General features: G+C 35.0%; 1 protein-coding gene across 5 annotated transcripts in view; it reads left to right on the top strand.

The window, feature by feature from the left end:
• Positions 1-22,858, top strand: part of LOC145303550 (uncharacterized) — a 553,816-nt gene that overhangs the window by 88,137 nt on the left and 442,821 nt on the right. For 2 of the 5 annotated variants that reach the window (XM_080145043.1, XM_080145044.1), the window contains exon 1: positions 19,931-21,294. The exons of the other annotated variants lie outside the window; for them this stretch is intronic. In XM_080145043.1, the coding sequence (XP_080001169.1) occupies positions 20,970-21,294 (325 nt within the window). In that variant the 5' untranslated portion in view covers positions 19,931-20,969. Of the gene's footprint in view, positions 1-19,930; positions 21,295-22,858 lie in introns of those variants that run through there. 5 annotated transcript variants of the gene reach the window in all.

The following is a 22,858-nucleotide window of genomic DNA, read 5'->3' on the forward strand; positions in this document are numbered from 1 at the left end:
GAGATAAATTACTAATTAGATATCAGACATAAGTAATTTAAATATGTAAAAAAAAATAACTAAAGATTGACAACAACCTTCAACCTATATGGCAACCAGTTTCTGCTGGAAGTATTTTCATGTCAATCCCAAGAATAAGAATACAGCTGCTTGGAAGATGTCGAACCATCACATCAAAGGGAGGCAAATCAGCAAAAACTTTTACAATGACTAATATGTTAAACTATCTTAGAAAAGGTTCATTCAAAAGAAGCAAAAGTTGCAGATAAGAAAAGGAAGCACAATAAATATTCAGGGACAGACATTCCAAGAACAAGTGGCAACAACTACGAGCCTCCAGCAAAACACTGAACTACTACAGAATCAATATTGGCCAAAAAGAAAATTTGGTATATTAATGACCACAAGTCACAAGAGATCCATTATCTGATAAGAGAAATGCTGTTGATATTAAACTATATACTGTAACATCTGACATTGGGTTTAATAGGTTTATTGCAAAACTTTGTTCAAATTACAACATTCCATTAAAACAAGTACTTCATTACAAAATAATTTTCAGTATGTTTCCAAAAGTTAAAAAAAAAATTCAACTGTTTTTTCCTGAAATTAGCAGCATGTAATGAACTACAGACATTTGGACAGCTACAACAAATAATGCTCTCTTCCAGTATTTGACAGGTCATTAGCTTTCAAATGAGTTTGAACCGTGCAGAGTTGTGTTTAGAGTTGTTTCATTAATTGGTGCACACACAGGTGCAAGAATTTGCACGGTGTTCTGGATGAGTATAAAATCTTCAATAAAGTTTTCTTAGTATAGCAGGATTTAGTAGCAAATATGGTTGCTGGTGTCAAGGAATATGATTTAGAATAACTATCATACATTGTGACTCAGTCTTTGAAGACAACCATTACATCTAACAAAAAATAGAGTCTCTCACTTGAATCGCTTTCTATTAGCAATTAGCAAATTAACTGAAATACAGGATCAGCTTAATTTTGAAAAATACAAACTCATTCTAGACCACATGGTGGAATTAAACATATTATGTGCTGAAAAATAAATTAAGAACAATGTAAAGCTCTTTAATGTGTGCTATTGATAAAGTTCCTACCTTAACAACTTTCCAATGGGGACTTGTTCGAAAATATGTTCAGTTCCTGAGTCCACTTGAAGAAATCACCAAAAAAAAAACAAGTCATAGAACATCAGCCATATCAATAATACCTACAAATTTAGCTTTTAGTATTTCTGACTTTAGTGGAATGCTTCTTACCATTGTTGAACAATTCAGGTTATTAATGGAAACAAGATTTTCATTGTGTATGTCTATTTTCCAAGATCCATGATTCAAATATTAATTTTAAAAGATTGGCATAAAAAACATATTTAGAATTGGATTCTACATCTATTTTCCACCGATTATAATGAAACAGAATCAGCAGGATACACTATTCTGCTGAGGGTGAAGAAGCACAAACATGTGTAAATTACAAAATGACAACTTTGAAAGCAATTGACAAAAGAAAAAAAAAAACAGTAAAAATGTCACAAAAGATGTTTTCATTACTCTGAGTATAAGAATACAATAAGAAGTAAAAGTACAATTATTTTTCATTCAATTTCGGGCTTCATTTTTGAGGTGTGAAAAGTGAGCATCGTTTATAATAGCAAAATTGCACTGATGGACAACTTGTAAAGTATCATCAAATAAAATTAAATGGCTGTAAATATGAGTATTCAATATAATTCTATACATAATGACTTTTATGCCTATTTATTAAACAATTCCAACTGCAACTTACTTCATTATAAGTTGATAAAAATGCTGATATCTTCAATTTTAGTGGCGGAAATAAATTACCAAATGTCAAACATGTACTAATTTCAAAATCACAAAAACTATTAAAATATACAGATCTGGAATATTGGATGCCTAATCAATACATATTGTAGAATGCTATACCATGTATTTCTAAAATAGTATCCTCAAGAAAATGTAATAATTTTATGTAGTATTCTTCACTTTTTTATCATGGCGATATAATTAAGTAAACATAAATTATAACGTCAATTTAACTTTAATAAAATTCAACGATAGAGTTCTTTATACAATTGGGATTTTTTTGCGATTCTGTTGAATTCCATTCTTGGCACTGATCACATTCGTCCATTTAAGGTGGTTCCCCTAACTCCTTCCCCAGTCAAGCACATACAGAGAAAAAACTTCAGTTGTCCTTCTTCAATGCTTGTGGCACAAATCACTTGTTTTGTTTATTAAATTGTTACATGAAAGTATAGACTAGTTATAAAAATACCCTCTCGTAAAGAAATGGGATTGCAAAATGTTCTCTGCATAAATACTATTGTTTTTTTATTGTTTTAACATCATTATTTTATTTTCGCATTTGCTTTGTTCAAGGTAACGCTTCGATTGTTTACAGATAATTTTATTCTTGGGTTGTGCGGAGTGTTCTGCTTTACATTCAATGCCCAGAAAAAGTCCCTTCTGATTAATGTTTACCAGTTTTAAAATAACCAAACGAACTTGGCTGTTTTTCAGAATAACAGAATATTTTAAACTGGTAAACATTAATCAGAAAGGACTTTTTCATGGAATATATGTGAAGCAAATGATTTGCACAAACCGGAAATTTTTAATAAGAGATTTGGTCATTTTTGTCATACAAGAATTTGGAACGCTATAAGATTTCTACCTTAACAAATGGGGGACTTATTAAAAAAAAAGAATGTCCTATTATTGAGTCCATTTGAAGAAATCATCAAAGAAGCAAATCACAGAACTTCGACCATATTGATGATAATACTTACAATTTTTGCTTGTAGGTTATTTCTTTCAAAAGCTGTCCAATCTAATTCTCATATTTCTGACTTTAGTGGAATCCTTACCACTGTTGAATAAGAGATCAATGGAAACAAGATTTTCGTCCTATCTAAATGATAAAAAAACTTGTGTGTCTACTTTCCTAGATGCAAGATTGAAATTTAAATTTCAAAAGAATGACATGGAAAACACTAAGAATTGGATTCAACATCTTCTACTTTCTATTGATGATAATGAAGCAGAATAAGCAGGATACACTTTGTCAAGCTCTGTTGAGGGTCAAGAAGATCAAAGTGAAAGTAAAACTGTATCTCTTTCAAGCCTGTTTGATGAATTAGCTTCAAATAAGCGTACAGTAACAAATGAAAACTTAGAGCAGGTAGAAACTGAGGTAAACCTAGAAACTGCCACTACAACAGAAATACAAAAATCTAACCACAATCTAAACTTAAAAGGCGTAAATCCCTTATGGTTCAGTGCACAAAAGAACTTGACCATTACGTAGTCTTACAACTACTTGCAAGAAATAAGCCTACAGTAACAAATGAAAACTTCGAGCAGGTAGAACCTGAGTTAAACCTGAAGACATTTTTTTTTATTATTGCATGTTCACTTCAAACAAGGCAAAGTGCCTAGGATGTAGAGGACTACTATTTTGAATATAATTGCAGGGATACTATGCAGGAAGTTTTTCAGCAAAATGTCTGTTCACATTACACTTGAACTTCTGCATGTCAGTACAATCGGGGAAGCAGGATCCCAGAAGGAAATTCCAAAGTCCAACAGTTCTGGGAAAGATTATGAGAACAGCAGCAAGAATAAAAGAGGAAGTAGAGCAGCCGTAGAACTTCAACTTATATTCATTTAATTACAATTTGTACTTTGTAGTTGGTTTGTAATTTATTTTTCTTACGAATTATTTAAGTATTTAAGACTTGGAAATTGTACTTTGCATTTTGTAATTTTAGTTAATAAAGGCAAAAAGCCATAATAGTGACCAGCCACTTAATTAAATGTTAAGTTAAATTAGTAGTAACTATATTAATGTGTCAAAGCTATCTGATTAGTCACTTGGCAGTGATGAAATGATTTAAATTTAATAGGAAAGAAAAAAGTAAGTGATCAGCCGATCAATCAGCAAATTTGCTGAATACTGATTAATCGGAAAAGTGACTGATTAGGCCGATTACTGATAACCAGCCGATAAATCGGTACACCCCTAATATATATATATATATATATATATATATATATATATATATATATAGTCATCCACATACAGTACTGTTTTGCTGTTTCACAACTCATCAGTGCGGTTAGATAGGCAGCTGCCTCAAGCTAGGATCAAAACCATTGCGCTATACGGCTGCTGCTGTGAGGGTAATGAATTAACGATGTTTTGACATTGTCAAAATGCCTCCGCTCGATTTGTTTACACAAAGAGCATCACTTAATACGCTATTAGCAGTTTGTATATCACTTCCCAATATGCTCAACCCAAGATGGGGAGCATTATAGTCATCCACATACAGTACTGTTTCGCTGTTTCACTCATATATATATATACTAGCAGGCTGTCCTACGGTACCTGCTCATAAAATATGTATAAATATTATATTTTAATTAATGCAGAATTCCTATTTATTACAATCAAAAATACCATAGGTATTAAACGTAATGTTAAATTTCCTTAAAGAATATGAAGTAAAAAAAAATGGAAAGAAACTGAGGTATGTGCATTTGATTTTTTTTCTACAAAGGAGTCACCACTTATCAAGGTCTGGAAGCCACCCGAGGATAAGGGTTAATGAGTGTACAATTATCAATGGGACAATATCATAGTAATCGTTAGTAGTAGAAATTTGGTAAATTGTATTACTTAGAAGTTGTTTACGCTGGACTTGAAGACGACCATATTGTAGTCAGCTGGAAAGCAGGGAAACAGAAGAGTTCCACAGGTGTGCAGTTCTAAGAAAGAAGCCTTGTTCATGGAATCTACATTTAGGCTTAGGCACAGATAAAGAGTGGGGAAATTATTGATAGTGGTTTCAGTTAGACGAGTGTTTTTCGTGAAAGTTTGATGAGGGGGGACCATTGCAGCTCAGATGAACACTTGCCAAAGCAATAAATAGATAAAGCAGAGACAGGCTGGCAACGTCTCTTCTGTGGGAAAGAGTTTGCAGGGAATAGAAAAGGGCGACCCCCACTAGGCTACAAAGTCTTTTTTTTAACTTTGTCAAGACAAGATATAGTGCTTCTAGCAGATCCTACTCAGATATGGCAACAGTACTTCATTCTTGGATGTACTTGGCTCTTATACAGGTAGAGAATTGCAGTGAGACATCTACTGGAGCGGTAGGATGTCCCTATCAGCAACCTTGGCAACAAATTTGATGTGCGTGTTCCATTTCAGATCAGGAGTAAAGGTCAGACCCAGAAGTTTATCAAAACCTGGAGCATCCCCAAGATAAGAATTATCCTAGAACAGAAACCTCTGTTGAGAGATTCGATAATCCTATGAAATATAACTGTTAGCACATCTAACCATATTGCATGTCATTAAGGAGTTTATTTTTGCTGAGGTGGCTGAATACTTCTCTATTTAACACAGATTGCAGTAACTTATTCATTACATACAGGAGACTTATGGTCTGTACTGGGACATGCGAATTTTATATTTTTTTTAAAACGGTTCATTTTTTGTAAGTAAAAAAATATACTTGAGCTGATATTGAAACCAAAACCTAAAGTATGATAACCATTAGGCTAGCTTGACATGCTCTTTAAAAATAGTTTTCAAACCTACTTATTTTTAACATAAGTATCCTGTCGTGCAAACGATTCATGCACTCGTATTCATGAAACAGTTGACAAACAGATAAAAATCTGATCACCTCCGCATACCAGTTTTTCAATTTTGACCCCTTGACAGCACTTTTTTCCAGATTAAAACCGATTAAAAATTTTCCACATGTCTGAATACACTATATATCAAATTTCAAGTCTGTAGATAAAAAATTTGTTGCGTATATAGGTTGAGAAGTGTCCTCACATACACACACATTCTTACACACACACACACACACACACACACACACACAAACGTTATTTAACAACACAGAATGTTTTTTGTTTGATTAGTGTTTTTTATTTTCTTCATGTTTCGAATAATCCATTGCATATTTCTGTTGAATTGTAGTTTTTATTTTTTATTTTTTTGCAAGTAGTTTCGGTTGATTTCCTCAGTCATCGTCAGGTGGAGTATTGGTCTGTTTTAATCATGACTGTTGGATTCGAGTTATTTGACCTTTTATTGTTTATGTATAAAAAATAAAATGTATTTGGGATGTGTTTATAATTTACAATATTTAAAACTGTTAAACATATAGTTTTATTTTGTTGGCTAAATATATTTAGGCACTTTAAGATATTGTGACTAGAGTCAGCGATCATATACAATGACTATAAGATTATTAGTCTTTCTACGCTGGATTCATGATGTATAATTTTTGGGCTTAGCTAAAAGTTGTCTAAATTGTATATAGTTGTGTTCTTTTAAATGCTTAGAGATTGAACTGGAGTCAGAAAGCTGCAATGTGAGCTTTTGAGAAAGTGCAGTAGTGGTGTAGCCAATTTAACAGTTTTTATATTATTGGAGATGTATTCTCTTAAGGGGAACTGGAACTCGTATATTTTGTGTGTTTGTTTTGGACCTGAAAAGTGATGTTGTTAATTATGAGGTTAGTAGTTTAGAATTGTTTTATAATAAACTACCAAGGGTATCTGGTGTTGCCCAGGTATGTCAAGGTGATGTAGTAAGGAACTCTGAAAAAAACATGGTAGTACCAGGGTGGGGGCGATGAAAACAACAGTCAGGGTGGAGAGAGGTGTTAAAAAAAAGTGGTAGTAGGCAGGCAATGCAAAAGAGGAAAAAAAAACGTAATCTTAGCTGATGCGTCCATCGCGAAACCAGAAGTCGAGAACGTTAAAATTAAGCGTAGTCAATCGGCAGAGACGATGACTTGCAAAAATGTCGACGAAAAAGTGGCCAGTATAAGGGTGAAAGAATTGAAGAAAGTTTTGGCCAATTTTTTTATATTTGTTGTCCGAGACATTGAGCTTCAAAATGATACCAATCTCGTGAGGATGCATCACATCTGTTGAAAGTTTTTGGCAAACATACAAACATACACACACACACATTTTACCTTTTATATCATCGACTAGCGGAGGTACCCGGCGTTGCCTGGTTGTGTGTGTAGGTGGTGTAGTAGGGAACTTACAAAATTTAGAAGATAACCAGACAAATTGTTTGGAAGCCACTTGAAGGTGCAAAGATTTTATTATAAGAAAAGAAAATCGATTTTAAAAAAAATTTCTTTTTCTATTTCTCTCCCTTTTTATAATTGTAATGTATCTTATTATTTTCAGATCGTAAAATATCCATGATCAGAGGAAGAAACGTTTCTTGTTTTTTTTTTCGTAAGTAAAATATCTGTGCCCTCGTATCAAGAATGTGTGCCAATGTTAGTTGCCGGGGAAATTGTCGTAAAGAACTATTCACTGTGAGCTGTTTTGGGTGCGTGGTGATCCAAATGTTGAGAAAGTTTTCAAAAGCTGTAAGACGCACGATTAATGAAATTAAAAACTTTTAGAAAATAAACAGAAAAACTGTTTTGAAACCACTTAAAGGTGCAAAAATTTTATTAAAATGAAAATAAAACTTTATTTTTTGCACGTTTTATAATGTAAATGTAACTTATTCAAATATTTTAAGATCAAAATTAATAAGATACAATTATAAAAAAAAACAAAATTCATACAAAGAAAAAATATTTTTGTTTTAATATATCATAGATTTTACTCGGAAGTAATTTCTAAACAGTTTCATTTTATTTTGTAAATTTTTTTTTTATTTTATTGATGATACTTCTTATATATATATATATATATATATATATATATATATATATATATATATATATATATACAATTTCAAAACCAAAATTACACAGGGAAAAAAGTTTGCATCATATTGTGTATTTTTCAATTACAGAAATGATAATCATGAAGCTTAATATTTGAGTCAATTTTCTTGGCTTAATTTTTAATTTTATTCGTATCTGTACATTGGCATTTGGTTAGTATATTTTAATATATTAACCTTTGGATAAAAAATATTGATTGAGATATATATATATATATATATATATATATATATATATATATATATATATATATATATACTCGCATTTCAGCCCGGCGTTGCCCGGGTGTTTGGAGGTGTATGTTGAGCAAAAAACAAAAAAAAAGCAGTCAATTTTTTTAAACTTTGACCCCTATTATGACCTCTTAACATTTATTGTTTTTGGGTTCAAATCAAGTTATTAAGTTAGATCCCTGTCCAAGGAACCTACATCTAAAATTTCAAGTGTTTAGACGCAAAATTGGCGGAGGAGTTTGGTAGAGTTCTCAAAGTCCAAATCGTTGAACTTTGACCCCTTAACAGCCAAATTTCTGGCCGAAAACGGATTACAAACTATTTCCCAAATCTCAGTACCCTGTATATCAAATTGCGAGTCTGTAGACTTAAAATTGACAGAGTTATTGCGTAGGGAAATGTACACAGACAGACACGTTCACTTTTATATATATATATATATATATATATATATATATATATATATATATATATATATATAAAATTTTATTCAATGTTTTTTTATCCCACATTAGGATCATATATATTTATATGAACAAATGATTAATAAAACATGTTAAAAGACATCTTGAAAAAGAGTTAAAAACATATTTAATTTTAAAAAAGGAAGCACAAGATAAGTGGATAGTCCTTAATCCGCAGAGTTTCGAAGAAATACTCTCCTTCTCATCAGAGGGCAGGAATTAGCAAAATGCAGGATCGGATTTTGCATATAAAAGTATTTAATGAAACTACAAGTATGTCACAGATCTTACTTGGTTAAAAAAAAGGGTGAGGTAAGGGGAACAGGAGGCAAAAGAAAAATGATAAAAAGATTTCACATGAATGGATAGTCCGGTGAAGGGTAAAAATCCAAAAATGGTAAAATCCAAAACGGTCGAATTTAAAATTTCAATCCAATTACAATAGTAAAATGCGAGCATGAAAAGTAATATGGTTACGCTTAAGCATGGAAAAGTAAAGAACTAGTTGTTAAAACTGAAAAAGAAAAGGACAAAATATTTTAGTAAAAAAATATAATAAATTTATAACTTAAAATATTGCAGTATTAAGAATTGATTATATAATGTTAGAAATTGAATTAAAAAAAAAAATTCTTAATGCTGCAATATTTTAAGTTATAAATTTATTACATTTTTACTATAATACCTTGTCATTTTCTTTTCCAGTTTTAACAACTAGTCCTTTACTTTTCCATGTTTAAGCTTAACCATATTACTTTTCATGTTCGCATTTTTCTATTGTAATCCATGAAGCGACATGGTTGCTATGGAAATCAGTCATAAAAACGTTGCTCACCTCCTTACATATTTTTACGATTTTGAACACCAGAAAATTCATCATAACTTTTGTTTTACTGAACGAAAATTGAAATTTCTTTTTCACAATATAGCTGAAAAGGTGATCTATAAACTGTAATAATTGTTTGAAATTTGGTCGAAAAATGAGTGGTGCTTTAAAGCAGTTCTAAATGACTAAAATTGCCACAACCACATATTCAAACACTATCGTGTTTGAATTATATATATATATATATATATATATATATATATATATATAATCCTAATGTTTTTCATTGATTTACTAAACACTGTATTTCTACACTCCAGCCAGTGATAATAACTAAGTATTAAAAGTAAAGACCTTAATTCTTTTACTGATTCATATCATCCGAGTTTTTTTGCAAGGAGGTCACCACTTATCAAGGCCCGGAAGCCACTTAGAGATAAGGGTTATTGCATGTACAGTACATTGTACGTTAGTGTTGATATTTCATAAAGTGTCTACTTAAGGGGGCGGTTCATCAGGAATTTGTTTACGTTGGATTTGAAGACGTCCAAGTTGTAGTCAGGTGAGAAACAGGCAGACGGAACAGAGTTCGACTGGCATGCTGTTCTAAGAAAGAAGCTGTGTTCATGGAATCTACGTTTTGATTTAGGCACAGATAAAGAGTGGGGAAAATTTTTGACAGTGGCGTCAGCTAGACGGGTGTTTTTCGTAAAAGATTGGCGAGGGGGGGACCAGAGATTGGAGCTCAGACGAGTACTTGCCATGGAAATAGCGGTCAAACAAAGACAGGCTCGCAACGTCTCTTCTGTGGGAGAGAGGTTGCAGGGAAGAGAAAAGGGCATCCCCCACTAAGCCACGAAGTCTATTTTGTACTCTGTAAAGGCAGGATAGGCTATTTTTAGCAGCTCCTGCCCAGATATGGCAGCAGTATTCCATCCTTGGACGTACTTGGCTTTTATATAGATAGAGAATTGCATCAGTAGTGAGATATCTTCTGGAGCGGTAGAAGGAACCCACCATCTTTCCAGCGACCCTGGCAACAGACTTGATGTACGTGCTCCATTTCATATCAGGAGCAAAGGTCAAGCCCAGAAGCTTGTCAAAACATTGAGCTTTTCCTAGGCGAGAGCCATCTATTACAATTGATGCCAGATGGGGATCAGAACGTTGATGGTGTAAAGATAGGAGCTTGGTTTTAGATGCATTAAAGGTAACCAGCCACGTCTTCCCCCACTGAACTACACGCTCAAGATCAGAGGAGAGAGAATCAAAGAGAACTTTGTCATTTACAGCCTTTGATGTGTTGCCATAGATGGTCGTGTCATCAGCAAAGATGTCAACGAATGATTTAAGTATGTGTTTAGGGAGATCATTGATGTAGATCAGGAAGAGAGTTGGGCCCAGGATGGACCCCTGAGGGACTCCAGCATTAATACTGCAGGCCTCTGATTTTTTGTCCATTGACTACTACTCTTATGAGCCTATTAGAGATAAATGATTTAATTATTGAGAAAACATTTCCAGTTATCTTCAAAGAGCATCCTAAATTGATAATTTAGCACCGGACTTATACTAAGTATATATTAATCCGAGTATTTGGTCGTTTTTATTTTTCTTTCTCATTTATAATCTTATAGTAAGATGTTTATTTATTTGGACAGTATAAATTGGAATTGATATGACCTAGAATCAGTTCGACTTTCTAAATAATTCGTCACCCATAAACCTCACTATTAACTTCAACATGCTTACAAATAAATCTTGATACACATACACACAATATACATGACTGCACTTAGGTAACTTTGCATACCCACACTTACACCCACTTCAATCTCAACACACACACACACACACACACACACACACACACACACACGCACAATCATATATATATATGCATTAGTGTTGGGACAATTAATTGGAATCGAGAAATGAAAAATCAGAACTTTTTGATGTATTGAAATTGATATCAAATTTGGAAAAATTTGTGTCTATTTTCCAATCCATAAAATTATTCTTTTTTATTCTTTTTATTTTTTGATTTGTTTTTGTTGAGTATATATATATATAGGTTGAATATATATATATATATATATATATATATATATATATATATATATATATATATATATATACTAGCAGTCCACCCTGGCTTTGTGCATATGTATATGCACATTAAAGGTAACCTACATTTAAAATTTCAAGTGTTTAGATCCAAAATTGGGGGAGGAGTTTGTTAGAGTCTGCAAACGTCAATTCTTTCAACTTTGACCTCTTGGCAGCCAAATTTTTGCCCAAAAACTGATTAAAAAGCTTGCTGTATGTCTGAATACCCTTTATATAAAATTTCAAATGTTTAGACCCCAAATTGGCTGAATAGTTTGCTAGAGACTGCAAAGGTCAAATCTTTTGAACTTTGACCTCTTGGCAGTGAAATTTTCGGCCAAAAACTAATTAAAAAGCTTGCCCTATATCTAAATAGACTTTACAGGGCTCTACAGACAAACTTATCTTTAGTTGACCGTTGACAACTAAATATTTACGTTTACTAGCCAAAGAGAAAAGTTACGAGCCAAACCCACATGATTTTTAGAATATGAGATGCTCGTTCTGTGGCGAGTATGTACATTATATAGATTTTTCTGTGTTTTTTTAAGTGTAATTCTAAATATACAACAAATGTAAATCCTTGAAGGTATAAAAATTCTAATTTCTTCAGATATTTTTTTAAACAGCCTCCGTTAAAAAAAAAAAATGAGAATATATTGTTCAATTAAACTTTTATTGTTTAAATAATTTAACTGTTTGTTTTATAAAAAAAAAAGTTGAAAAGCTATTTTTCACTCAGTAGTGAGCTTTGGAAATTGTCGGTGAAAGAAATACAATTGCCAAAAGATAAGCGTTTCATTATTTCTAGTCACCACTTTGAAAAATCACTTGTAAATGCTACTGTTTCACTCACAACGTAGAGCCCTGCTTTATGTAAAATTTCAAATGTTTAGACCAAAAATTGGCTGAGTAATTTGGTAGAGACTGCAGAGGTCAAATGTTTTTTTTAACTTTGACCTCAATTTTGATCCCTTAACATTTATTGTTTTGGGCTCAAATCAAATTAAAAAGTTTGATCCATGTCCAAATAACCTACATCTAAAATTTCAAGTGTTTAGATCCAAAATTAGCGGAGGAGTTTGGTAGAGTTTTCAAAGGTCAAATCGTTGAACTTTGACCCCTTGGGAGCCAAATTTCTGGCCGAAAACTAATTAAAAAGATTTTCCAAATCTCAATACCCCTTATGTCAAATCTCACGCCTGTAAACTGAAAATTGACAGAGTAGAGAAGTGTACACACACGCACAATTTCACTTATATATATATATATATATATATATATATATATATATATATATATAATCATTTTTATGTCTACAGACACTAGGATTTCCTGCTTATGCTGGTCGAGAGATTCAAACCCAGTTATAAAGCAACCCTTGACTTTTTAGACTAACATCTCACCTCTAGGCCACTGGCTATTAACACTGGAATTGAAGAAAATAAAATGCCTATGAATGCCAAATCGGCGGGCAGATATAGTAAACAGTCATGAGAGTATTCAACTACTGGAAGTTGGAATGCTACATTCGCCTTAACGTCTTATGTGTGCTTGTGTGTGTGTGTGTGTATATATATATATATATATATATATATATATATATATATATATATATATATATGATGGACTTTCCTGTCAATTTCAACATCTGAGCTTTCACTACAACAGCCAAGTTTCTCAGAAATCCACACAGATGATTTGTTTATAGTAATGAAGGCTTTGTGTTTTTACATCAGAGTTTTCTTCTACTAGATGCATGTCTTTATGAAGATTGAGAATGCATTTCTAACAGTGAATTAATATGCTCCCAGATACCAACCTGGAAATTTCTATGATTCCATGTGGTACATACAGCACCTAGCCTTCCCAAATAGTCACCCATCTGGTACTGGCTAGGCTCAACGTTTCTTAACTTTGGTAATCTGGTGAGAACCGGTGTGTCAACATGATTGTGCCATATATATATATATATATATATATATATACACACACACTCATTGTTTTTACAAAAGCAGTAATATGTTGCTACACAGTCATGAGCATATTTCAGTCAGCTAGTTACCAGTAACCAGAGACCTCTTCAGGCGATACAGCTTATATGAAAGCAAAGTTTGCAATGAAAATATCAAGTCGTCCTCGTTACAGGGAGATAATATCAGAAGGCTCTGTCAAATGTGAAAAATAAGATTGTGTTGTATGTAAATAAGAATGTGGATTTGAGTCTGTGTTTAGATATAGGAATGTCTAGGAAAGGATGGAGGGGCTAAGGTATTCGTATGTGTGTGGAAAACAATAATCTCAGATTATATATATATATATATATATATCTATATATTGTTTTAGAGTAAATTGATGAATATTTTGTGAATTAAAAATGGATAGAAGTAAATTATTGAAGAAAGAATTTTAAAAAGAAGGATCACATATGAACTAAATAAAAATAACATAATCAGTCGGTGTAAATACCAGCTATCTGTCTTATTTTTCTTATCTTTTATTAGCTACAAGCTGGAAGACCCGACGTTTCCTAGGATTGAATGATAACGAATGCTTCACACTCCCCTATTTTTATTATCATTGAAATCGATGAAATCAACCATTTCTCAATCAAATCGATTGCCTGCTTTAGTTGGGGGGCCCGTCATGGTGTACCAAGAGGAAGCTTCACATGACTCTCCACAGTGACCTAGACCACAATGCATTGCAGTCTAAATTGAACTGTAAAGAACCTACTGTTGATTTATAAAATTATTTTTATATATAATGACTTAAATTAAAGTTGAAAATGTAAGAGTCAAGTATCATGGTTCAATTGTCCTCTAAACAGAAACATTAATTTCGAATGCCCCCCTGTCATAGAAAAGAATGTACTGTTGATTTTATATACTGGGCCTTTCTACTTGTGCCATGATAAAACTTCTCAAATGCACTTATGATGTTAGGCTGTGTAGGGTGTTAACTTTGATCAAAATTGCCTGCTCCTTCTTTCATCGGATTTTTCGATTATCAATACTTATCAAAGATATTCTGATACAAAACCTATCTAAGAACACTGCCAGATACATAAAGTACATTTGTATGAAATCTCACAAAAATCGGCCCAGCCATTTCACAGTCCATAGGGAACGCATTTGCACACACACACACACACACACACACACACACACACACACACACACACACACACAAAAAGTTCCTTTTATTTAATAGTAGAGATTAGTTAGTGTGTGAAACTACTTGTGTCTTTATCTAGCCCTGGATGAAATGATTTCAAGTGATGAGAAGAAGCAAAAAAAATAAGTAGTAAGTAATAATAAATAACATGTATAGGGGAGGGTGTTTTGTAATTATGCTGTAATTTCACCTAACAATCCAGTAAAGAAAGGTATCATAAAACTTGAAGTTAAATCAAAAATACTACTTTAAAAAATAGCATTGTAACATAAGTACATAAACACCTAAATTTTTTAATTGTCCGTAAATTGTTAGGTGAAAGTACAGTACTTATTCAAGCGAGAAAAAAGTAGAACCGTGGGTACTGTTGTAAGAAAATACTCAATTATCTAATAAGCAAAAGTTTTTGTTTCAGTGAAATAACCTGGGTGGGGGAAGGTGTTTTGTAAGTTTACTGTACTTTTCCCTAACATTTAATGAAAGAAAACTTGAAGCTAAGGTAAAAATACAATTTAAAAAAATAGCACAGTAACATAAGTACATAAAAGGAATATATTAAAGGAAAGCCGATACCAAGTGATTGGGAGGCGATGGAGGACAAGGTCCTGTCTTTCATCACATCTGACCTATGGGAAAACTGTCTCAAGGGTCTGAAAAAGGAGGTGATCACAGACCTCCTCCAAAAGCTCAATATTCCTGGCAAGTATATACATCAGAGGAGCTTTACAATGTGAAACATACTGCTCCTCAACAAAGACGACGCGGAGAGACTCATGCAGGGAGCTTAAATGCGGAGAAGTCAAGCTGCTGCTGGAGTACCAGGTACAAATTTTCAATACTCCATCCAATCTATAAGTATTGTGAGCCTTCCCTAGCCAGTTCAGTGAGGTGGAGCAGGTAGACTCAGTACGTTCCAAAAACGGTGTCCACCTGAGCAGCTACACAGTTGCAATGAAGTTAAGAAGGGAGGGCTTCCTAGGCATACTAGGAAGCTAAAGTAAAAGTTTAGATCAGTCCAAGGCTTTTGATAAGGTTTACCATTAGTTCCTGGGATCTGTTTTAGAGGCTGCCAGAAGTGGGTCTTTGTTCTGCACCACAAACTGACAGTAGCAGTGCAGATCAACAGTAGACTTTCGGAGTCATTCACTGTCTTTCTGTCGGTGTGTCAGGGTTGCCCTCTACCGCCTCTGTTATATGTCCTGGCATTGGAACCACTCCTTCACAAGTTAAGGGGTGAGGGGGTAAGACACCAGACGTGCAGAATAGCTCTACCTGGCGGTACACAAGCCAGGGTTTTCATGTTCGCTGATGACATCATCGTGTTGGTGTCTAACCGCACGGACATAGAAGCAGTGACCAATGCGCTCGCTCGATATGAAGAAGTCACAAAAGGGGCCGTCTTTAACCGCAGCAAGTCTGTTGGCCTGCGGTTAATGCTGGGAGCAGAGACACTACCCTTCCGGGCATTTTCAGCTAGACCGATAGCCCGATACATGTTTTCGGTGTCTGGTTTGGACCGGGTCTACAGCTGAAAAAACTGGTCGGAAATATAGACAAAGGTCAAATCGTTGGTCAAGTCTTGTATTCGAAGGAAATTGTCCTTGCAGGGTTGGGCGGAGACATGCACCACTTACGGCTTCCCACTCATCCGTTACCAGATGTCTGTACTACTCCTTCTTGTGAAATGCCTCCAATCTTTCACAGAGCTCTTCTCCTCACTTCTGTGGGAGAAGGAAAAGCATTATGTTTGCAGGGAGGTCTGTACCCAAAGTCTGAACGAGGGAGGCCTGGGACCGCCTGATCTTATATGCCACACATGCTGAGATGTTGGCTTTCCTAGGTCGTTCGCTAGAGGAAAATGTTCTGTGGGTCTCTACAGTTGGAAGTACCTTTTCCAACCTCAAACCCAACCTCTCAGTCGAAGGCTGTCATAGACCGAGGGAGGAACAAAAGTTCTTTGCCGAATGCTGATCCGCACTTAGAGCTTTGTCGGGGACTAGTGTCCTCTCAAAGCCTAGGAAGAAGTTTTATCGGGCACTAGTGGTGGGTATCACTTTGGATCCTCTACCGAAGCAGCTGGGATGGTCGGAGGAGGAGATTTACTCACAGTGGAATTGGGTGCTGAGACAGGACTTTCTTAACAATTCAGAATTTTCCCTTACTTGGCGACTGGTCTAGAACACACCACCCCTCTTTGCCAAACTTCACAAAGAAGACGCTAAAATCCCGCCTGAGTATCGTTGCTGCAATGATCACAAAACTAAAATGGCCGAGCACGCCTTTTTCTATTGCAGCCGACCTCCGAGGACTCATGGAGTATGTCAAAGAGGTAACAGCTTGCATCGATACCAAGCGTCCGCTTTTCTTTGATGCTACATACGTTATAGACAACATCTATCCACCACTGTCCGAGAAGAAAAGAATGTTTTTTCTGGCCATTCTAGCAGTAGTGAGAATGGTGATTTGGATCACCTGCCTCAAAAAGGTTTACGAGGGGACATCTATTCCAGATGGGGATCTGATTGTTTATTTTAAATATTTGCTTAAAGATCAGATGCAATTGGAGGAGGTTGTCTCGAGTGGATTTCAATAGGAGGTGGGTGCATTACACTAGTTTATGCATCTGTCGATTAGCCAGGTTTGAATTCGTGCTCCAACCGTAAAGCATGGCACACACAGTCCTGGGTTCTTTGGAATCCACCCTAATAGCATAGATTTAAAAAGACTCTTGACTGGTGATACAAATGAGATCCCGTTCCTGTTTTGTTTTTTTGGTATTAGAGAACCTCCGAGTTTGCCCAACCCATGCACCCCTTTTCTTTTCTACCCCCCCCCGGTCTTGCTCCACCCAAAGGTCATCTTCCACCCCCATTTTCCCTTGTCCCCAGATCCCCCATTAAACCACCCCAATCTAACTAGAGACTGTCCTGCTTGTTTTCGGTTCCTGGAAAACATTGGGCGATCTAATACTTAGGGTTGGGACAGACCATACTAACATACCCCCAATAGGCATCTGCTACCAGTCTCTTGCTCCTGGACAAAGTTCAAAAGAGAGTTGCCAACCTGGTAGGTCCTGAACTGTCATCCAAGCTTCAACCACTGTCCCATCGATGAAATGTTGCATCCCTCTACCTATTTTACAAGAATTTTAATGGTTGATGCTCTGACGAGCTACAAGCCCTTGTACCCTCTCAACATAAATACCTCCGACAAACTTGACAAGCAGCCAAGTCCCACCCCTACACAGCAGAGATCCCTAGATGTAAGAAGGCATTCTACTCTAATAGTTTCTTCCCCATAACTGCTAGAGTCTGGAACTCCCTTCTGGGTTCTTGTTTTCCCAACTGTACTGACATGCAGAAGTTCAAGTGAAATGTGAATAGACATCTTGCTGCTCAACTCCCTACATAATATCCCTGCAACTACTATCCCCCCCCCCACCACCACATCAAAGTGGCACCGTGCCTTGTTTGGGGTGAAAATGAAAAAAAAAAAAATCATTGATTGTTTCAACCCTGGAAAATATTAACCTGGAATAATATATATAAGCCTGGGTGCCCGGCATTGCCCGGGTGGTTGAAGGTGTGTGTTGAGCAAAAAAAAAAAAAAAAATTGGTAGTAGGCAGGCAGGCTTGAACCCATACTGCGAAGGAAGCAAACAATGTGAAAAAAAAAAAAACCTGACGTCTTTGCTGTTGCACCCATCGCCAAACCGGAAATGACATAGGTTTAAATTAAAGAAGGCAATCAAAACGAGGGGATGACTTTCAAAAATATCTGCGAAAAAAGCGACCAGCCCCTTGTAGAAAAGTGCCCAGTTGAAGGTTAAAGAATTTATGTTTTTGGCCAAGTTTTTGATATTTGTTGTCCGAAGGGTTGAGCTTCAAAATGATACCAATCTCGTGAAAATCCGTTGCCTTTGTCAAAAGTTTTAGGCAGACATACAAACATACATACATACATACATACATACATAATACATACATTTAAACAGAAAGATGAGATGTATATATATATATATATATATATATATATTCTTGCAAGTTTTTTAACCTTGAAAATTATATTAAAATAAATTAATTTTTTAAAACCTTGCATTGGAAACTTTTTTTCTCAGTAAATCATTTCATCTACAATCGCTGAATCAACTTTCTCGAATTTACAATAGTCCCAAGTTTTTAAGGATTATCTATCATATATATATAAAAGTGAACGTGTGTGTGTGTGTGTGTGTGTGTCTGTGTACATTTTCCTACGCAATAACTCTGTCAATTTTCAGTTTACAGACTCGAAATTTGATATACAGGGTACTGAGATTTCGAAAAATCTTTGTAATCCATTTTCGGCCAGAAATTTGGCTGTTAAGGGGTCAAAGTTCAACGATTTGACCTTTGAGGACTCTACCAAACTCCTTCGTCAATTTTGGGTCTAAACACTTGAACTTTTAGATATAGATTCCTTGGACATGGATCTAACTTAATAACTTGATTTGAGCCCAAAACAATAAATGTTAGGGGTCAAAGTTTAAAAAAATTGACCGCTTTTTTTTTTTTTTCTCAACGTACACCTCCAAACACCCGGGCAACGCCGGGCTGAAAAGCTAATAAATATATATATATATATATATATATATATATATATATATATATATATATATATATATATATATATATATATAATTTCTATTTATTACTTTCTTGTGGTCTCTTGGCCTTACCAGATTCGAGGACAAGAATTCATCTAGTCTGGTTGAGTATCCAGTTTCATGCTGTTACTTGAGGTAACATCACTTGGAGAAGATGTACCATTTCTAGTAAAAGCCAGTATGGGTTAACCATACTGATGAGATCTTATTTGTGCCGGCGACTACCATGTGATTTTGAATATTTAGTTAAGGTTTTCTTGTCAGGAAAAGTATCCTCATGTCAGATTGTCCTGACAAACCTTTGTACAACGAAACCTTAAACACTCGACGATAGTGTCTAGTAGGCATTCAAGTTCTCTCCAGTAAGCATTCAAGTTCTCATGTGTGTGTTACAGAAGCTCAGAAAAACATTGGTAACGTCGGTTGGGTTGGATTTGAAACCAACAGAACCAATGTTTTTTTTTTCTGATCTTCTGTAACATATTACACTCTTATATTGATATTTTATTTATATTCGAGGAGCACTTTATATATATATATATATATATATATATATATAGAGAGAGAGAGAGAGAGATGATATAAAGAAATTCACACACACACATATATATATACACACACACACCCATAGGCACGCACGGAAGAAGTATACTAGCATATATATAATGCGAGAGTGAGATGCATGGATCGATGTAGTTGTTGTCGAGGTGTACTGCATGGAAATGAGTTATATTATCTAATTACGTATGTATGTATGGCGTTATTGCTAGTGATCAGCAGCAGCGGTGGTAGTGGTGGGTGTGTTCTTTCTCGACCAATCAGATACACGGTTTTCGACGAATACACTTCACTAGTGTGTGTTTGCCTTGTCAGTTTTAGTTTCGAGTTTAGTACCTCCACAGCCGCCACACCTGGTAGACGGCCGTGTACCGTACCGAAAGCCAAAGAAATCGCGGTCTAGCGGTTGGTACCTTGTTGTCTGCCGGGACTAGCCGGTGGTGGTGGTGGTGGTGGTGGTGGCGAGGAGGAGGTGGTGGTGGAGGCGGCGTTGAGGGACGATTTTGGGGTGTGATGGGCTAACCACGGAACAACAACAAAAAAGGACGCGCTCCCCTTTGTACACAGCTTCTTGTCGTAAGCAATAGAGCCCCCACTTGTTTTTGTCACTCAGCGTATCGTCATTCAAGTTATGCAACCTTGTACAATAATACGATGTTTGTACTAATAACATTTAGTTTTGATTGGATATCTTCTGCTTTTAAATAACACTAACAGTAATATAATCTTTTTGTAAATTCGATATTATTTAATTGCCACTGCTTTTTCTGCTGTTTTCATACTGCAATAATACAACTGCTTTTATTGTTACTATTGCTTTGGTCATTATTTGCGTTAAAATAAAATTTTTAAAAAAATTAAAAAAAAAAAGAAAAAAAAAACCCTGTAGTGACCACAATTGCCACTAGTTGAAGTTGTGTGCTTTGCATGTGGTACTTGTACGCCATTGACCAAAACTCAAACTCAAACTTGAAACTCAAGACTTCTGTAACTTCGACTTGTCCAGCTAAAAGGAAGACAAATCGTCGAGCGGAGTTTTTTTTAATTATTTTTTTTTTTTAGGCTCTTAAAAAATCGTTTCGGGTGGCAAATATATAGCATAAAGAGAGACACAGGAGTTAAAATGGCCTGGCATACTTGGTCCGAGGAGATCACCCATCACGCCCAAAACCATCACCAATATCGCTGTGATAACAACAACAACAACGGACAATACCAAAAAGACCAGTACTACCATCATCAAGAGCAACACTATCACCAACACCACTTCTCCCACCCCAGCCGGCCACCCTTAAAGGGGACCCTCGTTCTGTTCCCACCTTCGTGGGACACTATATCGGAATTCTGGAAAGAAATTGCTGCGCTTGGTCCTAAAATACCTTGCAGGAAACGCTTAGTTCTTTATTTTGTATTTAGAGGAACTAGTTTAAGAGTCTGTCTGGGAGATGGTAAGTGTTTTTGTTTATTCTATTATTTTTTTTTATTGTTTTCGTATCGTTTATTATTATTATTAAAAAGATCGAAAAGCTTCTTGTCACTCAGATTTCAGGGGGACAAAATGATATGTTGTTGCTCATGAGCAATCACGGATACCAGTTCATGTGAGAACTCCTAGTCAGTTATTGTTATTAATAATTGGATGTCTAAAGAAAATATAATATTGATTAAAAAAGCCAACGAGAAAGAAACGATTCCAAGTAACAACCAACCACAGACCAATAACCTGCCTAACAAATATGTGGAAAATTTTAACTTGACAACTGAGACTGAGCGATACACTAATACAACTTTTGATAACACTGGACAAATTCCGCGGATACGAAAGGATACCGGAAAGTATTTTGTTATAGACGTTTTCATACAAGTTATTATCAGTGATTGCTCACTAGCAATAATAATTGGGGTTCCCTTAAATCTGAGTGATAACACGTCTACGACGTCTCACCAAAATTTTCAGCATTCTCTAGCCTTTTCAATAATCGTTGAAAATCAATGATTTGAAATCATTTTACGTCACTGCAATAGCCGTTTATCGTTTATTTAGCATCGATAATGACCTTTCAAATAAATTCTCTCACCCCTTCCCCTTCATCTCCCTGGATTCCAACACCCCGTGACCTTCCAGTGGAAGTCTGGATGGTGCTCTTTCTCGGTCTTTCCACCCTCCTTGACTTTTCATGATCATTTTGTGTGGTACCGTTTTAAACAAAATGTACTACTACTACTACTACTACTACTTTAAATATTTTGGCAATTTTCTAGTTTACGGGTTTATTAACGTCAAAACAACACACATATAATGATTTACTATGTTATTGTATTGATAAAAAATAATTAACATTGACTAATTTACAATATTAACTATATAATTATTGTAATTATCGTTTTTGTTTAAAAATTTATTTTAATTTTGTAAAGTGTTACCCTTCATACTCGCGTTCGCGATGTCGATAGAAAAATAAGATATTTTTTGTTGTTGTTTTTGTACACTTACACATAAACACTGTAAAGACAGGGGGGATGTGTTCCTGCATGCATGTTCTCACGCAATTTTTAAAATGGTATTTTCAAGTGAAATTCAACTTTTACGATATTTTTATTGATTAAATTGGGTCAATGTGCGCTAGAGTACCAACTCAAGATTTACGTTTAAAAAGTTGATTTTTGATAGTATTCGGCTCTGTTTTGAACGAATATCGCATTTAAAATTGTTGCCGGCAAGTAGTTTTCATGATATTAAGACCTTTATTACCTAGTGTATTTCCCTATTGTTTTCACTGTGGTGGTGGCCATGTTTGTTTCTGCGTGCGCGCGAAAAATATTTATATATTTAACGTAATACGCTTACTGAGTTATTAACCATATATCGTACACTAGAACGAGTAACCATCTTTTATTTCCCAAAATAGCTGTCATTAAGGAAATGCAAAAATGCATACTTGTTCTACGCTACGTGGTCAAGACTGGGTGTTTGATAAATAATGCTTTCTGGTCAAGAAGTAGGTGATCATT

This window comes from Euprymna scolopes, chromosome 19 (genome assembly GCF_053919585.1).
Source record: "Euprymna scolopes isolate OS-2025 chromosome 19, ASM5391958v1, whole genome shotgun sequence".
NCBI classification, from domain to species: domain Eukaryota; kingdom Metazoa; phylum Mollusca; class Cephalopoda; order Sepiida; family Sepiolidae; genus Euprymna; species Euprymna scolopes.